The following is a 15,830-nucleotide window of genomic DNA, read 5'->3' as shown; positions in this document are numbered from 1 at the left end:
GAAGAAAGGGAGAGAGGAAGGAAGGACCCCTTTGCCTCTTAACCCCCCTCCCCTCCCCTTTACCCACTCTCCCCTTCTCAGGGTCCTGAATGCGGAAGGAGAACAGAGAGTTCTTTCTGAGAAAGCCAGAGGCTGGGACAGAGCGGGGGTGGCTGGAAATCAGCCCAATCTGCCCCCCCGCCCCCTCACCCTATCTCTCCACTGCAGCTGGAGAAGGCCGGCAGCCCCCTCCTAACACTGTTATCCTTCCCCCACCTCCTAGGCCATCCTTCATGGCTATGGGGTGATGAGATGAGACCAGCTCTGGGCTGGGGACCGGCAGGACTCTCCCCTTATGGAACTGATGGGAAGCTGACAATTCTGGACAGGAGAGCAGCACCCTAGAAACTGGATTCTGGGGAGTCTGTCCTATTGCAGAGAACAGGGTGGTCCTTCCAGATGGGCTAGAATCCAAGTTGCAGCCACCGCCATCTCACCCTGCCTCTTTCAGCTGAAACAGCGCCTGTTTTCCTTCCCCACCTGGCTATTATTTCAACTTCAAGGGGGAGTTTTGGGGTCATCCAGAGACACTCGAGGGGTGCAGGAATAAAGCTGTGGCTAGCTGTAGAATTCTGCAGCTTCCATAAAACCAATTTTCCTGTAACTGGACATTCCCCAGTCTCTCTAGCAGTACCACTTGGACTGAGAGAAAACTCGGGTGTCCTAATATGAAAATCATTTAGAGAACTTGTTCCCATTCTGTGACCCCACTACCTACCCTCTCCCCATCCACTCTTTATACCAAATATTCCTGGCAGGTTCACTGGAACTCACTCCTTCAGGAGATTTAGTCCTCTTATTAGACAGTCCAAAGCTCAGCTCAAAGACTCAGGACTGTATACGCTTCCAAAGGCATCTGATGTCCCAAAGACATTTCACTATCTGAGACACTAATGTGCATTTATTCACACATTTATACACACATGTACACACACATGCACACATACACACACTCATTCACACACCAATGCAGGATGGCAGCTACAGTAGGACCTTGTCACAAGTGACATTCCATTGACATACTTTCACAAAGACTCAGGTACAAATGAGCATCCTCCCACGTGTACACGCACATATACATATACACGCACACAGATGCATTTGTGGACATAGAAACACAGGGCCACACACATTGTGATTCCCTCACTTGCTATTTATAGCTCTCATCCAAGTCCAGGAACCCTGGTGTCCCCACCCCACAGCTTTCTCAGCTGTTGAATTCAGATGTGTCCTGGCCTGACCCTTCATGGCCCCCTTGTCCTCTGGGAATTCTCTCAGCAGGGAGAGACCCTTTCCACTTCTCACCACTGGCTCTGGTTTTTCTCTAGAAGCCTCCCATCCTTTACCATGCCCTTTCCCAGAGGCAATGCTGTGATGTATAAGGGAATAGAGTTGATCCTCCACAGATGGAAATTATGCTTCCAACTATCCCAAACTCAGGCTATGCCTCCCATGGGGGTCCAAAAGATAGTGCCCAGAGGAGGTCTTTAATTTGCTCAACAGGCATTCTTTTTGCCTGAGAATGCCATGGGCAGGGACAAGAGGGCAGATTCCTCTCATTAACCACTGGGAAAATCCTTGCTGAGCATAGCCCTAAACCCAAGGACAATGCTGCCCAGGACATGGAGAGGGCCTTCACTCCTCCCCCCCACCTCTCCCAGCTGTCCCTGGCACTCAGTGCCCAGGGAACGGGGTGTCCAGAGCTTCTTGGCTACCCAGGGAATGAGATGCTGAATCCCTATAGCTTCCACCCCTTCCAGCCCTCAAGAAGCCAAAGTGTTCTCTACCCTCTCTGACTGGCAGTCCCATGGGGCTGTCTTTTGGGTCCTGGGAACAGATGACCTTTCAGTTGGCTACTTAGGCTAGGAGAAAGAAAGACAGCAAGTGAATGGGGATACAGGAAGAGGATTAGTTCTGGGTAGACTGGAGCCTGGGAGATGGTGTCTATGACTGTAATGAGAATGGAGTTGTGTGAAGGGAATGAATTTGTGTGTGTGTGTGTGTGTGTGTGTGTGTGAGAGAGAGAGAGAGAGAGAGAGAGAGAGAGAGAGAGAGAGAGAGAGAGAGAGAGAGAGAGAGAGAGAGAGAGCCCATTTCTGATCTGCCTCCCTGGGTCTTCCTTACCACAGCCTACTCTCTCTTCTCCACCCCCCATTCTTGGTCCCTGTTTTGCCAACCTCCCCTCCTCAGAGCTCCATGCTTGGTAAGAGACATGGTAGCAGAGGGGGTGGGCTCAGCTTTCAGGGGTACTCACCCCACGGCCCATCTTGGGCAAAGGAGCTGCAGGGACTGGGAACGGAGAGGCCAATGGGAAGGATCGTCAACTCGGACAGGCGGAGATCCGAGTCAGAAGGACAGAGACAGCCGAAGTAACAGGGTAGCTTTAAATAGGTCTCTCTCCCCCTCTCGCCCCCCTCCTGCTCGGGAAAGAGCTGCTTGTTGAAATAGGATCCCTGAGGGCTCCTCCCCCCAGCCCCTTAGTGCCTCTTGTCCTGGTGATTGCCCTCCCTCCCCAATTTCTCTCTGTCTCCCCAATTTGCCTTTGGCATCCACCAACAGAGAGAAGCAAGGGAGTGGGGGCATTTTGGGGGGGGGGGTTGGAGATGAGAAGAGGGTGGAACTTCAAAAGAGTTCTAGAAAAAAAAGTAGTAGAGGGGGAGGTCTGTTCATTTAGATCCTCAGTCTTCAATCCCCATGAAGAGGGAAGAGAAAGGTGGGGTAGGGTATAGTGGGAGAGATGAATTAGGGACCCAGAGCCCTCATCTATCTAGGAGTCTATAGAGCTATATGATTTTAGAACTAGAAGAGACTGCCTAGTCCAAAGCTGTCATTTTACAAATGAAGAAATTGGTTAAGTGACTCTCCTAAGTTCACACAGTGGGAGGGGTACAGCCAGGACCAGAATTCAAATCCAGTGTTCTGTTCTTTAGACCATGATGCCTTTGCATGTTGAAGACCATATACGGAAACCTTGAGAAGGTGCCCCAGGCCTGGAGATGGGGGAGCAAGGGTTTCCCCAGCCCTCTAACAGAGGCTAAGAGGTGGACACATCTGCCTTCTTCCCCAGCTCCCTAAGCTAAATACTAGGCTACAGGAACATTGACAAGGACCTCCAAACCCTGCATCCCATCTTCCCAAGAGTGTAGGCAGCACTCAAGATGGAGGGATGAAGTGGGAAGGGCAAACCAAGGCCACAAAGTATCCCTGGGTGCCCCTGGATTCATTTGAGTTGGGTGGCATATGAGGTAACCACTTTCTTGTTCCCTTAGAACCCAAATTTTAAGGCTCAGTCCTTGTGCTGGCATTTGGGATAGAATCAAGAGGAGAGAAAATGGTTGGAGAGGGGAGTTAGGAAGGGAGATGGGAAGGGGGCACTAAAGATTAAGGTAAAATGAAAAACAAAAAGGGAGGTCAGAAAATCAACCTGATAACAGTTTTTGAGTGTGCAAAATGGCACCAGGGGAAGCGAGGCAACCCATTGGCATAACAGATAGAGCACTGGACCTAAAATCAAGAAGTCCTGAGTTCAAATGTGGCCTCAGACACTTCCTAATTGTGTGACCCTGGGCAAGCCCCTTTACCACTATCTTCCTCTGTTTCCTCATCTGTAATATGGGAACAGTAATGGTATCTACTACCTATGGTCTTTATGAGGATAAAAGGAGATATTTATGAAGTGCTTTGCAGACCTTAATGTGTTATAAAAATGTTAACTCTCACTATTATGAGTTATTTCCAGTGAGGACCCATTCAGAAAAAGAACTAAAATGCTACAGCTTGAATGACTGAGGTTAGACATGAAGACTTTCCTACTAAGGAGGAACATAAGATTCTGCAACAGGTCAGAAGATTTAGAACAGGAAGGGTTCTTAGAGGTCTTTTTGTACAGTACTCTAGTTTTACAGATGAGGAAACAAATGCTGAAGTGAGATGACTCGCTTTAATGTCATTGAACCCGGTCTTTGAACCAGGTGTCTTTACTGATGGAGGATGAGTAATCTCCTCTGGATGCCTTTAACTCGATCGAGGCTGATGGGGTTCATTCTAGAGTCAGGACAGATTAAATGACCTTTGATTGGGGTCCAGTGGGCCTCTAGAGTCTGGGAACATCACTGTTGCTATAAGGGGGAGAAAGAGCAGAGAGAAGGGTGAAAAAAAGAGCTGAGAGAGGAAATGAAAGAAGGGAAAAGAATACCCACCATCTCCTGATGGACTTTTCCTTCTTCTAGGACAGGAGTTGGGTGAAAGTAGGGAGGGGGAGAGGGGTTATGCTAGAGAAGATTTTCTAGTAGTATATCCCTGGTTCTCTGGATAGAATGATGGACTGAGATGCCTACAAAAGAGAATGATTGCATTCTGGGCAGAGGGAGAGGGAAGAGTGAGAAGAAAGCAAGGAGGAGCATGTCATAAGGACTGAGGTCCTAGGGAGCATGGGCCCCTCCAAGGCTGAGTCAGGGCTGTCACTACCTCCAGAGGGGAGCTCCCCACAGAGGGATTATCGCCTGTTCTCTCTGGCAAATCCGATCTCTGTGTTCAAGGCCCCTGACCGAATTCCCCAAATAACTGCCCCCCCCCCCCTTCCTGCTATGCCGCTGGGATTTTCCATTACAGTGATCCAGTGGGGGCAGAGCCCACTTCCAAACAGACATGCCTGTTGGAGGTAGAGCAGAACCCATAAGTTCCCCACACCACTCCTACTTCATGCCTTCCCTTCTCCCTGCAAATGATTCCCCTGTAATACAGCCTGGAGAAGAGAAAAGGAAAGAAGTTGAAGGTACAGAGGCATGATGAAATCTTAGTTTTAGCTGTGTAAAGAGTTATGGATGCATGAGGAGAGAGTGAAAAGGAAGGGACTGATATTGTACACCAGGAAGGACATCTTATTAGAAGAGACCCTGAAACAATAAAATGGGAAAAACTAGGTGGCACAGCAGACTCTGTACTGGGCTTGGAGACACTTATTAGCTGTGTGAACCTGGGCAAATCATTTAACCTCTGTCTGCCTCAATTTCCTCAACTGTAAGATGAGAATAAAAGTAGCACCCACCTCACAGGGTTGTTGAGAGAATGAAATGAGATAATATTTGGAAAACAAAAAAATAAATGCCTTGCACATTCCAATCACTGGGGTGACTGAAGAGATTTTGTCTAGAGGAAGACACTAGATGATGTTTTTAGGGTAAACTATCTTTTACATCTGGATCTTTCATTGGGAACAACAGGGCATTAGGATTCTCTTCTGTCTTTGATCCTCTCCAGACCTCAGTTTCTCTACTTTGCTGGACAGTGAAGAATAAAGATAGGAGAGATCTCCAACCTCAGAATCTCTCCCACAGTTAAAAATAACCCCATGAGAACCATAGGAGCTAAAAAAGAAGTTCATGCAGTTCATACTCCTCATTTTACAGATGAGCAAACTGAGGCTCAAATTGGGAAAATGACTTGCCCAAGGTCACATGGCTAGTGAGAGGAAGAGGTAGGCCATAGACCCATGTTATCCGGCTCTTAATGCCAGTGTTCTTTCCACTGCACTAAGCTTCTTCTCAAAGAACATTAGGCTCAGGTGCTGAGACCAGAGCTCGTGTCATCCTACTTGTAACCATGCAATACGTGAATCCTTTAGAGGCTGCAAGTAAAAAGGAGAGCTGGTCCTGGAATCAGGTGACCTAGGTTTAAATTCTCATTTTGTTACTTGCAGTTAACTGTATGACCATGGGTAAAACTTAAACTTTCATGAACCTCAGTTTCCCCCTCTGTAAAATGGAAAAAATAATATTTGTATCACTTATCTCTCAGGGTCATCATAGTAATAATGACCCCAGGAAAACTGACTTTTTTTAGCTGCCCTCTTAAAGGCTAGGGCTAAGTTCTCTCTTGTTTGATCAATGGGCATAGTTAGGGATCACCGCCATCATCTCACACGTTTGTCAGCCTAAGCCCAAAGCAAATTCAGTGGGTTTGGGGTTGCTGCTCACAAGGACTTTTATGGTATATATGAGGAAGATGGCCACAATGGACACGGGACCCTGTAACCTAAGGGTGGGATTCCTGTCTCCAAAGCTGCACTGTTTCTATTCTCCTTTGGGGAATATATTCTCTGCTCTGGACTTACGTATCCTTCTTTCCCCACTCAGAGAGATCTCTTCTTCTCCATCACTGACACAGTCCCCAGAATCTGGGACTAGAGCATGGGCATTCTCACCCTCTTGAGTCTGGATACCTGCCTCGGGTCACTCTCTTCCCTTGGGCATCCAGTTGGACTGGGGCCTTTGGCAAAACAGGCTTCAAGTGGAGAGTGAGGAGGAATTTATGGTGAGAGGAGGGGGGCAGAGAAAAGTCCAGGATGACAGGGGGATGGGTTGAAGCTGGAACGAGAATCAGAGCTGAGAAGAGAAATCCCAGAAAGCCAGGACAGGAGGCAGCTCTGAACTGGGAGAAATGAAAAGGGAAAGAAGGGTATTTGGTTTGGTAGTGGGATGAAGGATAGGATGGAGGACTGCTTTGTTGGGTTTGCTATGGAAAGACCTAAGAAGTAGCGAAGCTGCCTGGGAGTATGAAAGAGAATAGATGTGAGAATGAATACATATACATGTACATGTTAGCTTATTAATGTATTAATATGTGAATGTGGAAGAGAATTTTAAAATATAGGTGAGTGGAGGGAAAGGGGGGCATCAAGAGAGGCATTCACATAGGACATGGCAACTTCAGAAGAGTTCAAAGGAATTTTGAGCAATGATGATAAATGAATAAATTTGAAGTAAGTTTGTGGTCTCCCAAGGGGGACTACTTCTGAAGGAAAAAAACTCATCTGCTAACAAGTACTAAGTCGAAATACTTAGTACTAATAATAAATTCTAATTTCTATGACACATTAGGCAATACAAAATGCTTTCCTCATACCAACTTTTTGAGGTAAGTAGGCAAAAGTATTTTCACCGCTATTTTACATGGGAGGGAACCGAGGCTCTCACAAAGGTAGTTAAGTGGCAGAGCTGACATTAGAATCCCAATCTTCTGATTGCAGATCCAATTCAGGGCTTGTTCTACATCCTACTGCCTCTACTTTGTGGCCAGACCTCATTATGTATAGAGGTGTGTGTATGTGTGTATATGGGTGTGTGTGTGTGTGTGTGTGTTAGTATGTAGAAACTTGGGTCTAAATGTGCAATGTATGCGAGAATGTGTGATGCAGTATGAGTGTGTGCTTGTAGAGTGGATGCATGAGTGTGTGTGTGTGTGTGTGTGTGTGTGTGTGTGTAGCTGAGAGATTGTGAGAGAGTCTGGGTGTCTACGTGAGATTCTCTGAGAGAATGTGTGTGTGTGTGTGTGTGTGTGTGTGTGTGTGTGTGTGTGTGCAGGCACACACCAGGGAAGCAGGGGTTGGGGACGTGCATCGGCTGCAGATGGGCTTTCAAGGTCTCCAAGAAACAGTTTTGTTTCCTAAGTGACTGACCTCCTGGGGCCTCCAGCCCAGACTTGAAGGTTGTTTCAAGATCATGAAGGAGAGAGGGAGGGAAAGAGGTGGGGCTGGGGAAGAACGGAGTGCAGGGAGCTCTTCTAGCCTTTTTTAACTCACTCTCCTCCAGTCTCTCCCATCTTTGGTCTTACCACCATCTCCACCCCCACCTCCTGGGCCCAGGACAAACTTCTTTTTTCTCTCACCGTTCTCTTGCTGCCTGTATCTGTCTTTCTTTTTCGTCTCCCACTCTCTTGTCTCTTCTCTTTCTTTTTCTTCTGTCATTGCCTCTCTCTTGTTCTCCTTTCTTTGTCTTTACCTTTCATTCTCTCCCCAGTCTCACCCACAGCATCTCTGCTTCTACAAATATTTTTCTCTATTTTCTCTGGTCCCCACTTTTTCTCTCTGTTTACATCCATGGTTTTTCTCTCCATGTCTGAGTCTTTTTCTGTTGTTTATTCCTTGTCAGACACACAAGAGAGAGAGACAGAGAGAGAAAAACAGAGACAGAGACACATACACAGAGACAGAGAGAAAGACAGAGAGAGGGAGAGACACAGAAACAGAGAGAATCAGTGACAGAGAGAGACAGAAATAAAGACACAGAGACAGAGAGGGAGAAAAAGGTAAGCTTCCATGTCTCGAGAGCCATGCTGGGCACAGGGCAAACTTGCACCCTGGGTGTGATGTGCACAATGCCTCCATTTCCCCCCCTGCTCACTATCCAGTGATACTCATGATAATGCCCAGCTCTGCTACTAAGGTCTATCCTCTAGCATCATTTCCTAGCCTACCTGAATCATTCAAATACACAAATATTTATTTAACACCTACTGTGTACAAGACACAGTACTAATGTGAAAGATTTGCCAGTTGGAGCACTGTGATTGAAAGGGAGACTCTGTGGAAGTGGGTGCAGTGGCCCCTGGGATGGGAGCAGGAAGCCAACACTGTTCCTTCCAAAGGAGGTTCTGTGGAAACCAGATTGGTGAGGGACAGAGACTCGAGGCACGTTAAAGTACTGGGTGACATTTAACTACAGATGCTGAGAAGCCTGGCAGATAGAGGGCCTGCCTTGGAGGTAGGAGGCAGTTGTAAAGATGAAGTTTTCTGCTTAACAGAAAGGGAAACTTCCTGATAATTTACATTGTCCCACAGTAAAATGGCTGCCTCGAAAGGTGGTAGTTTTTACTGGAGGTCTTTGGGATAATGCTCTTGTCAGGAATATGTAGATATTCCAGGTCAGGTATGAGCCCGAATAGATGGATTCTGAGAAACCTTTTAATTCTTAGTTTTGGTAATTGGAAGTGGAAGGGAACTTGAGCAGAGGCAGACCTGGAACAATACTGAGAAGAGAGGAATTAAGGTTGTGGAGTGAAGTTCAGAGGCTAGGGAGGCTGAGTATGGGGAAGGCAAGATAAGAATGGATTGGGGGAAGACATTGGGGAAGAGGGGATAAACTTTGGGAGAACATTAAGGGGCAAGAGGCAGGGGCTGGGACAAACTGGGGTAGGGGTCAATGGTAGGAGAGGCATTGAAAGGAAAGAGGCAGAGACTGGTAGACACTTGGAGGAGGGGATGGGGGAGAAGAAGTTAGTCTGGGGGCATAATGAAGGGAAAGGACAGGGGTCAGGACAAAAAAGCTTAGAGGGACACTGAGAGAGAAAAGGGGAACTATGAGAGGGGGTGGAACTGGAGGTCTTCTATGCATTCCTACATTAAGTGATTCATATCAAAATGAACACTGGTTGGGTTTGATTCCAAAGCTCCTGTAAACTAAGAGAGACATGGCATCAGCTTCAGGGAAGATAGGGTTAATGGTCCATGCTGGGCATGGGGATCAAGGGACACAGCTGGTCCCTCTAGGGTTCCTGTTTGCCTTTGATTGTATCTGAGGGGAGAGGGAGGGAGCAGCACCCCTACCCTGAGGAAGGTTTGCTTTGGCCAGAGATCTGACCAACTGCTGGCCCAGCACACCACGCCTCCCCTGCTCCTCCTATCAGGAGGCTGTATTGTCTCCCTCCAGCTTCTTCCGCTTCTCCACCGGCTTCACACGGGCTCAACCCTGGACACAGCGTCATTTGTCTTTCTGGACTGGGATCTTGGACTTTGAGCTCAAAGAATAGGACCCTCTCTAATGGGGGCTGAGAGCTGAGAAGATGGCCTTTTTATGTCAGTGCTGGGTTCTAGCCTCTTTCCTAGTCAGTGCTTCATTTTCTCCTTAGAGAGTGACCAATATCAATCATCCCTGAGTCTCTTCTTTACACACTTAACACTGTTTTAGAAGCCCCCCCAAAACACCCCCAAACCCAGTTAATTTTAAAATTTATTGACTTAAGTGACACCATGAATAAACCTGGAATCAGGAAGATGAGTTCAAAACCAACCTCAGACACTTACTAGCTGTGTGACCCTGGGCAAGTCACTTATCCCCCTCTAGCCTTGGTTTCCTAATCTTTAAAGTGGACATAATAATAGCACCTACCTTCCAGGGTTGTTGTGAGGATCAAAGAAGGTAATATTTGTAAAGTGTGTGGCGTATAATAGACGATTAATAAATCTCTTCCTTCCTTCCTTTCTTCCTTCCTTCCTTCCTTCCCTCCCTCTCTCCCTCCCTTCCTTCTCTCCTTTCTGTGATTTCATCACTGTACATTCTCTCTCCATAGACAAACACTTCACCACCCTCGGATATCTGAGTAGATATTTTTAAAACAGGGATTCTTTAATCGTTTTTGCATCATGGACGCTTCGGGCAGTATGGCAAAGCCTATGTACTCTCAAAATGTTTTAAAAGGCATAAAATAAAATACAGAAGATTAAAATAGAACCTAATTTATTAAGTAAAGTCATTAATTTTTTTAAAAAGAGAAAGTTCATGAACCCCAGGTTAAGAACTTCTGCTCTAATAAGTCTTAGTTATGACCAGGAAAACTCATCATCTGGGAGCCTCTCCAGGATGTAGCCAGGCTGGTTCTCATTTAGCAGACACACATGAAATTGCTGTAGCACAGATGGAGGTGGGGGTGGGATGGGGAATAAGCATTTCCATATCACCTATTACATATCAGGCTCTGTGCTAGTACATTATAAATAATATCTCATTTGATCCGAAGGGTCACACATCTAGTAAGTGTCTGAGGCTGGATTTGATCTTCCTGACTCCAGACCTAGCATTCTATCTACTCTGCCACCAACAATCTCAGGATAATGTTTTGAAGTTGGAATCAGATTCAGATCTTTTCTCTGATGTTTTATGAGTTTTAGTCTGCTCATGTGTAAAATGAGGAGGCTGAACTGGCTGGCCGCTGAGAAGTCCCTTCTAGTACTAGTTCTATGGTCCTGTGACCCTTCCCAAGTTATTAAGATCTGCCAGCCCTTGAGCTCTTCTGGCATGACTTTTGAAAACTCAGGGTCGCTTCCCCCTCCATAATTCAAGGAGGTTTCAAGGGGAAGATTGTATTTATATCTGATTTATTTAATGCAAAAATATTACATATATCTCAGCCCCAATTCCCTCTAGTTTGCCAATAAGATACTCCAATTTTCTCTCTTCTACATCCCTAGACCCTGATGTGTATGACTAGCATATTAAGCCGCTTCATTGATGGTTGAATTCTGCCTCCTTGCCTGACTCCCGTAGAAAATAAGGCCAGTTTTCCCCATTCCATAGATGAGGAAACAGAGATAGAAAGAAAGGGATTCAATGTAATGGAAAGTGTGTTAGCTCTGGTTCTGTGACTCAATGAAGTTCAAAGAGCACTATATTGATCCCTTATTAAATTACTGTTATGTTATTTTATATTTCTGTGGGGGTGAGATAGAAGTCATCACATACCTGAATGCAATGTTACCCTGAGTACTTGCACAGGAACTGGGGCCCTTTTACTTCCCATTAGTAGAAAATTAGACATGTTCTGAGATATTCAGGAAGAAACTCTGGGTGGAGACTCTAGGGATATAAGACTTTGGGTAGGAAAGAATTCCCAAAATTATTCTCCATCCGTCAGCATGCACAGAATCTTACTGAAAGAGACCTCAACAATCATTGAATCCAGCTTATGCTAAAACAAGAATCTCCTCTATAATAGTTTAAAATGTTTACCTAACTTTTGCTTGAAGCCCTCCAGGCTCGAGGTCCCACTTCCTCCCACGGCAGAGCATTCCATTTTGGACAGCTCAAATTATTAGGAAGTTTTTCTTCATAATGAACCTAAATCTGCCTCTCCATGAATTGTTATTTCTAGTTCTGCTTTCTGGGGCCAAGCCAAAAACAAAACAAAACCAAACCCCAAACTAATCCCTCTTCCATATTGCAGGTTTCCATTATTTGCAAACAGCTATCATCTCCCCCCATGATCTTCCCTTTCAGGCCAAATATCTCCAATTCCTTCAACAGATAGGCCATGCTCGTGGGGCTCTTCACCAGACTGGCCACCCTCCTTCAAACACTCTCCAGCTCAGCAGTGTCTTTTCTAACATAACTCCTGATTAAGTGCAGTATTCCAGATGTTACCTTTAAGGCAAAGTACTATAATACTATAGATTCCTTTGCTCTGCACGCTGCATCATAATTCAGCCCAAGATCTTATTAGCTTTTTTCGCAGCCACATCACACTGAGTATTCATTCACATATTCAACAAACATTGATCAAGCGATTATTATGTGCCAGACACGCTAAGTGGGTGGAAGGATAGGGTTTACAAAGAAAGTCAAAGATAGGTCCTGCCTTCAAGGTGTTTACATTCCAGTGGGGGAGTCAACATGTAAATAAACAGGTACATGCAAGATATATAAAGATTATAGGAAAAGCAATCTTACAAGGTGAGCCTCTAGCAGCTCAGGGGGCCTGGGAAAGGCCTCCCTGCAAGGGTATCATTGAAGTTGAGTCTTGAAAGAATCCAGGGATTTCTCAGAGGCAGCAATGGAGTGTTGTGAGAGAGGAATAGTAAGTAAGCCAGTACACCAAAGGAAAGGAAAGCATAAACCCACCCAGAAGATAGGAGGGGGCCGGCCACCTTGTAAAAAGTTTTAAATGCAAAACAGAGGATGTTATTTTTGATTCTGGAAATAATAGGAAGCAACTGGAATTAATTAAATCAGGCAGTGGCAGGGTCAGATTTTCTTCTACTTTGGGAAAATGATTTTGGTCTCTAAATAGAAGATAGATTGGCATGTGGAGAGACTTGAGGCAGAGAGAATGATTAGAAAACTGTTGCAATAGTCCATAGGAGAGGCGGTCATGAGGGTCTGCACCAGGGTGGTGGCTGTGTGTATAGAGAGAAGGAGACATCTATAAAGAGGTATTGTGAGGGTGATAGAAATAACAAAATTTGGTAATTGATCAGATATGTGAGGTGAGTGAGGAGTTAATGATGACATTAAGGCTGGCAGCCTAAGTTAGTGGCAAGATGATGGCTTTTTTGAAAATAATGGGGAAATTCAGAAGGAAGAGGGTTTTCAAGGAAAGATAACGAGTTTGTTTTTAGACAAAGTGAGTTTTAAATGTCTGCTGGGCATCTAGTTCAAGATGTCCAAAGGGCACATTTGGTGATGCAGGCCTAGAATTCTGAACTGGAAGAAAGTCAGAATAGTATGGACCTCGAAAGAAGTCTCAAGTGGGGTACCCTAGGGATCTGTTCTTGGCCCTGTGCTGTTTAGCATTTTTATCAGTGACTTGAATTGACAAGTTTGGCTAGCTTATATAACATCTGGGAAACTTCTGCATTGACATGGTAATTGAATCCATAAAAACTGATGAGATCAGCAAGGGAGATAGTATAGAGAATAAATAGGACCTGGGACAGAGACCTCCAGATCTTTTTCAGGTGAACTGCTGTCTAGATACTCTTCTCCTATTTTATATTTGTGGAGTAGACTAAGTAGCAGCTAGGTAGTACAGTGCCAGGCCTGGATTCAGGGAAGGCTTATTCCTTCCTGAGTTCAAATTTAGCCTCAGACACTTACTAGCTGTGTGACCTTGGGCAAGTCATTTAACATTGTTTGCCTCACTTTCCTCATCTGTAAAATGACCTAGAGAAGGAAATGGCAAACCACTTCAGTGTCATTGCCAAGAAAACCCCAAATGGGGTCATGAAGAGTCAGACATGACTGAAAATGACTGAAGGATAACAAAAAGACTAAGTATAGGTCTTTACATTTATTCCTATTAAATTTCATCTTATTAGGTTCTTTCAAACATTCTATTTTGTTGAAATTTCTTTTGATCCTAACTTTGTCATTAAGTGCGTTTGTTTTCCTTCTCATTTTTTTGCCATCTATAATTCTGACCTATAAGCTAGCCAAACTTGTCAATTCAAGTCACTGATAAAAATGCTAAACAGCACAGGGCCAAGAACAGATCCCTAGGGCACCCCACTTGAGACTTCTTTCGAGGTCCATACTATTCTGACTTTCTTCCAGTTCAGAATCTACCTAACTGTGCTGTTGTCTTGTGGCTTTCTCAACATCCCACATCTTTTACACTTGGCTAGAGTGGAGGAACTCCCTGTTCCTGTTTTGTTTTCTCCAATCAAGAAGGCAGCACCGCAGTAGGAGAGAAAAGCAGGCATCACTGCCAGGAGCCCTAATAAGGACACCAAACCTTTTTCCCACTCTGGAGGTGGCTGTAGGCAGTAAATGAAGACCCCAGATCTGGATTAGTGCTCTTTAAACTGGTCCTCAGACTGTGACTAGAAAAGAGATATTGTTGGAAAGAGCACAGCAATGCAGAGTGGGGAAGTCTGGTTGCTGGGATAATTTTCACTGTGAGTCTATGTGTGTTTCCATGTTCCAGCTGTTCCCTGGGGACTGTTTTATGCATCGGGCTGTGCTGAGAGCAAGAAGCTATAGATAGGCACAGAGTTGGGCAGGGGGAACTCTGTGTTTTGGGATCAATGACAGCTCCTTCTTGGACAATACTGTGTGAATCAGGTATACCTAGGTCAGAGGTCTTGGGACCCTTCAAATTTGGACATATTCCTTGGTTCCCTGAACTTTGACATGTTCCTTGATTCCCTAGGCTTGGACATGTTCCTGGGTTCACTGGCCTCAAACATCTATCATATCCAAGCCCCACATTCTGCTACTGATACTGTAATTAGATGCTTCATTCAATCAAACACTCCCTCTTTTTGTTTCTCTTTCTGTCACCACATGCAGCAAACCACAAGAATATGACTTATTCACAAAGGGAAAGAAGAAATATTCAGAAATGATAAGACTGGTATTGTTGTTCAGTCATTTTAGTTATGTCCAACTCTTCGTGACCCCATTTGGGTTTGTTTTTTCTTGGCAGAGATAATGGAGTAGTTTGCTATTTCCATCTCTAGCTCATTTTATAGATGTGGAGACTGAGGCAAATAAGTGACTTGCCCAGGGTCACACAACTAGTAAGTGTCTGAGGCTAGATTTGAACTCAGGTCTTCCTGATTCTGGGCCCAGCACTTAATCCACTGTTCTAACACCAGTATTAAATGCAATAAAAAATGCATATATAAGATTCTAGTCTAGACTACATGGTGTCTAAAGTAGCTAACTTAATCTTTAAAGGTTGACAGGCCCAGAGTGGTCCCCCTGATCCTTTCTAGGTTGAAACACATACTAAATATATTACTCCCTTGTGACCACCCTCCCCCCTCAAAAAAACCCAAACAGATTGGGTGACCTGTACACCCTTGCCATTTGGGCTTGGCCCACATGGGTTTGCTCTTTCATTAATTTACAATGCTGGGATCACTCTCAGCCAATCAGGAAGTCTGTTGGTTGCTGGAAGGCTTTGGGTGACTTAACCCATATTCTTATTTAACCACTTAACTAAGTAGAAATTGTCTCTTCTCCCCACACCCCCTCCCCAAATAGGAAAAGGAAAGCAGAAAAGGAATGATCACATACTGAAACAGCAAGGCACCTTAAGGGTAAGACAGGAAGCAGCATGTGCTAGGTAAGGCAAAACTCCATCACCACCTTGACTGCCATCTCCTCTCCAACTCTTCTGGGTCCTGAATCACAGAGCCTTGGGAACAGCAGTGTCCTCAGACCACAGATGTGGTTCTGGCCCTCCCCACAGAGCCAGCATTAAAGGAAGAAATCATTGTGAGGAGGGAGCCCATTTTCCTCATCACCATCCAGAGCAGTCACATCAACAGGCTCAGGAGCCCTGGGAGTGGCACCACCACTTAGACCACAGTTCCCTCGTCTAGTCCAGCCCACATAACTATCATCTGAGGAGGTTACTTCAATAGAAGGGGGGGTGAGGTGGGGCTGCCCCTTATCAACTGCTAAACAACAGGCAGGAAAACCAGCCTAAGCAGTGGGTCAACCTGAGGGAGAGAC

At 45.3% G+C, this 15,830-nt stretch overlaps 1 protein-coding gene across 2 annotated transcripts in view; it reads right to left on the bottom strand.

Moving 5' to 3' along the window:
- The window catches only part of ATP1A2 (ATPase Na+/K+ transporting subunit alpha 2), a 43,462-nt gene extending 41,028 nt beyond the window's left edge, over positions 1–2,434 (bottom strand). For both annotated transcript variants that reach the window (XM_072647385.1, XM_072647386.1), the window contains exon 1: positions 2,294–2,434. In XM_072647385.1, the coding sequence (XP_072503486.1) occupies positions 2,294–2,305 (12 nt within the window). In that variant the 5' untranslated portion in view covers positions 2,306–2,434. The remainder of the gene's footprint in view (positions 1–2,293) is intronic.
- Between the last annotated feature and the right edge of the window lie 13,396 nt (positions 2,435–15,830).

This window comes from Notamacropus eugenii, chromosome 2 (genome assembly GCF_028372415.1).
Source record: "Notamacropus eugenii isolate mMacEug1 chromosome 2, mMacEug1.pri_v2, whole genome shotgun sequence".
In the NCBI taxonomy this organism is placed as follows: domain Eukaryota; kingdom Metazoa; phylum Chordata; class Mammalia; order Diprotodontia; family Macropodidae; genus Notamacropus; species Notamacropus eugenii.
This window is presented reverse-complemented; position numbering and strand designations above follow the sequence as displayed.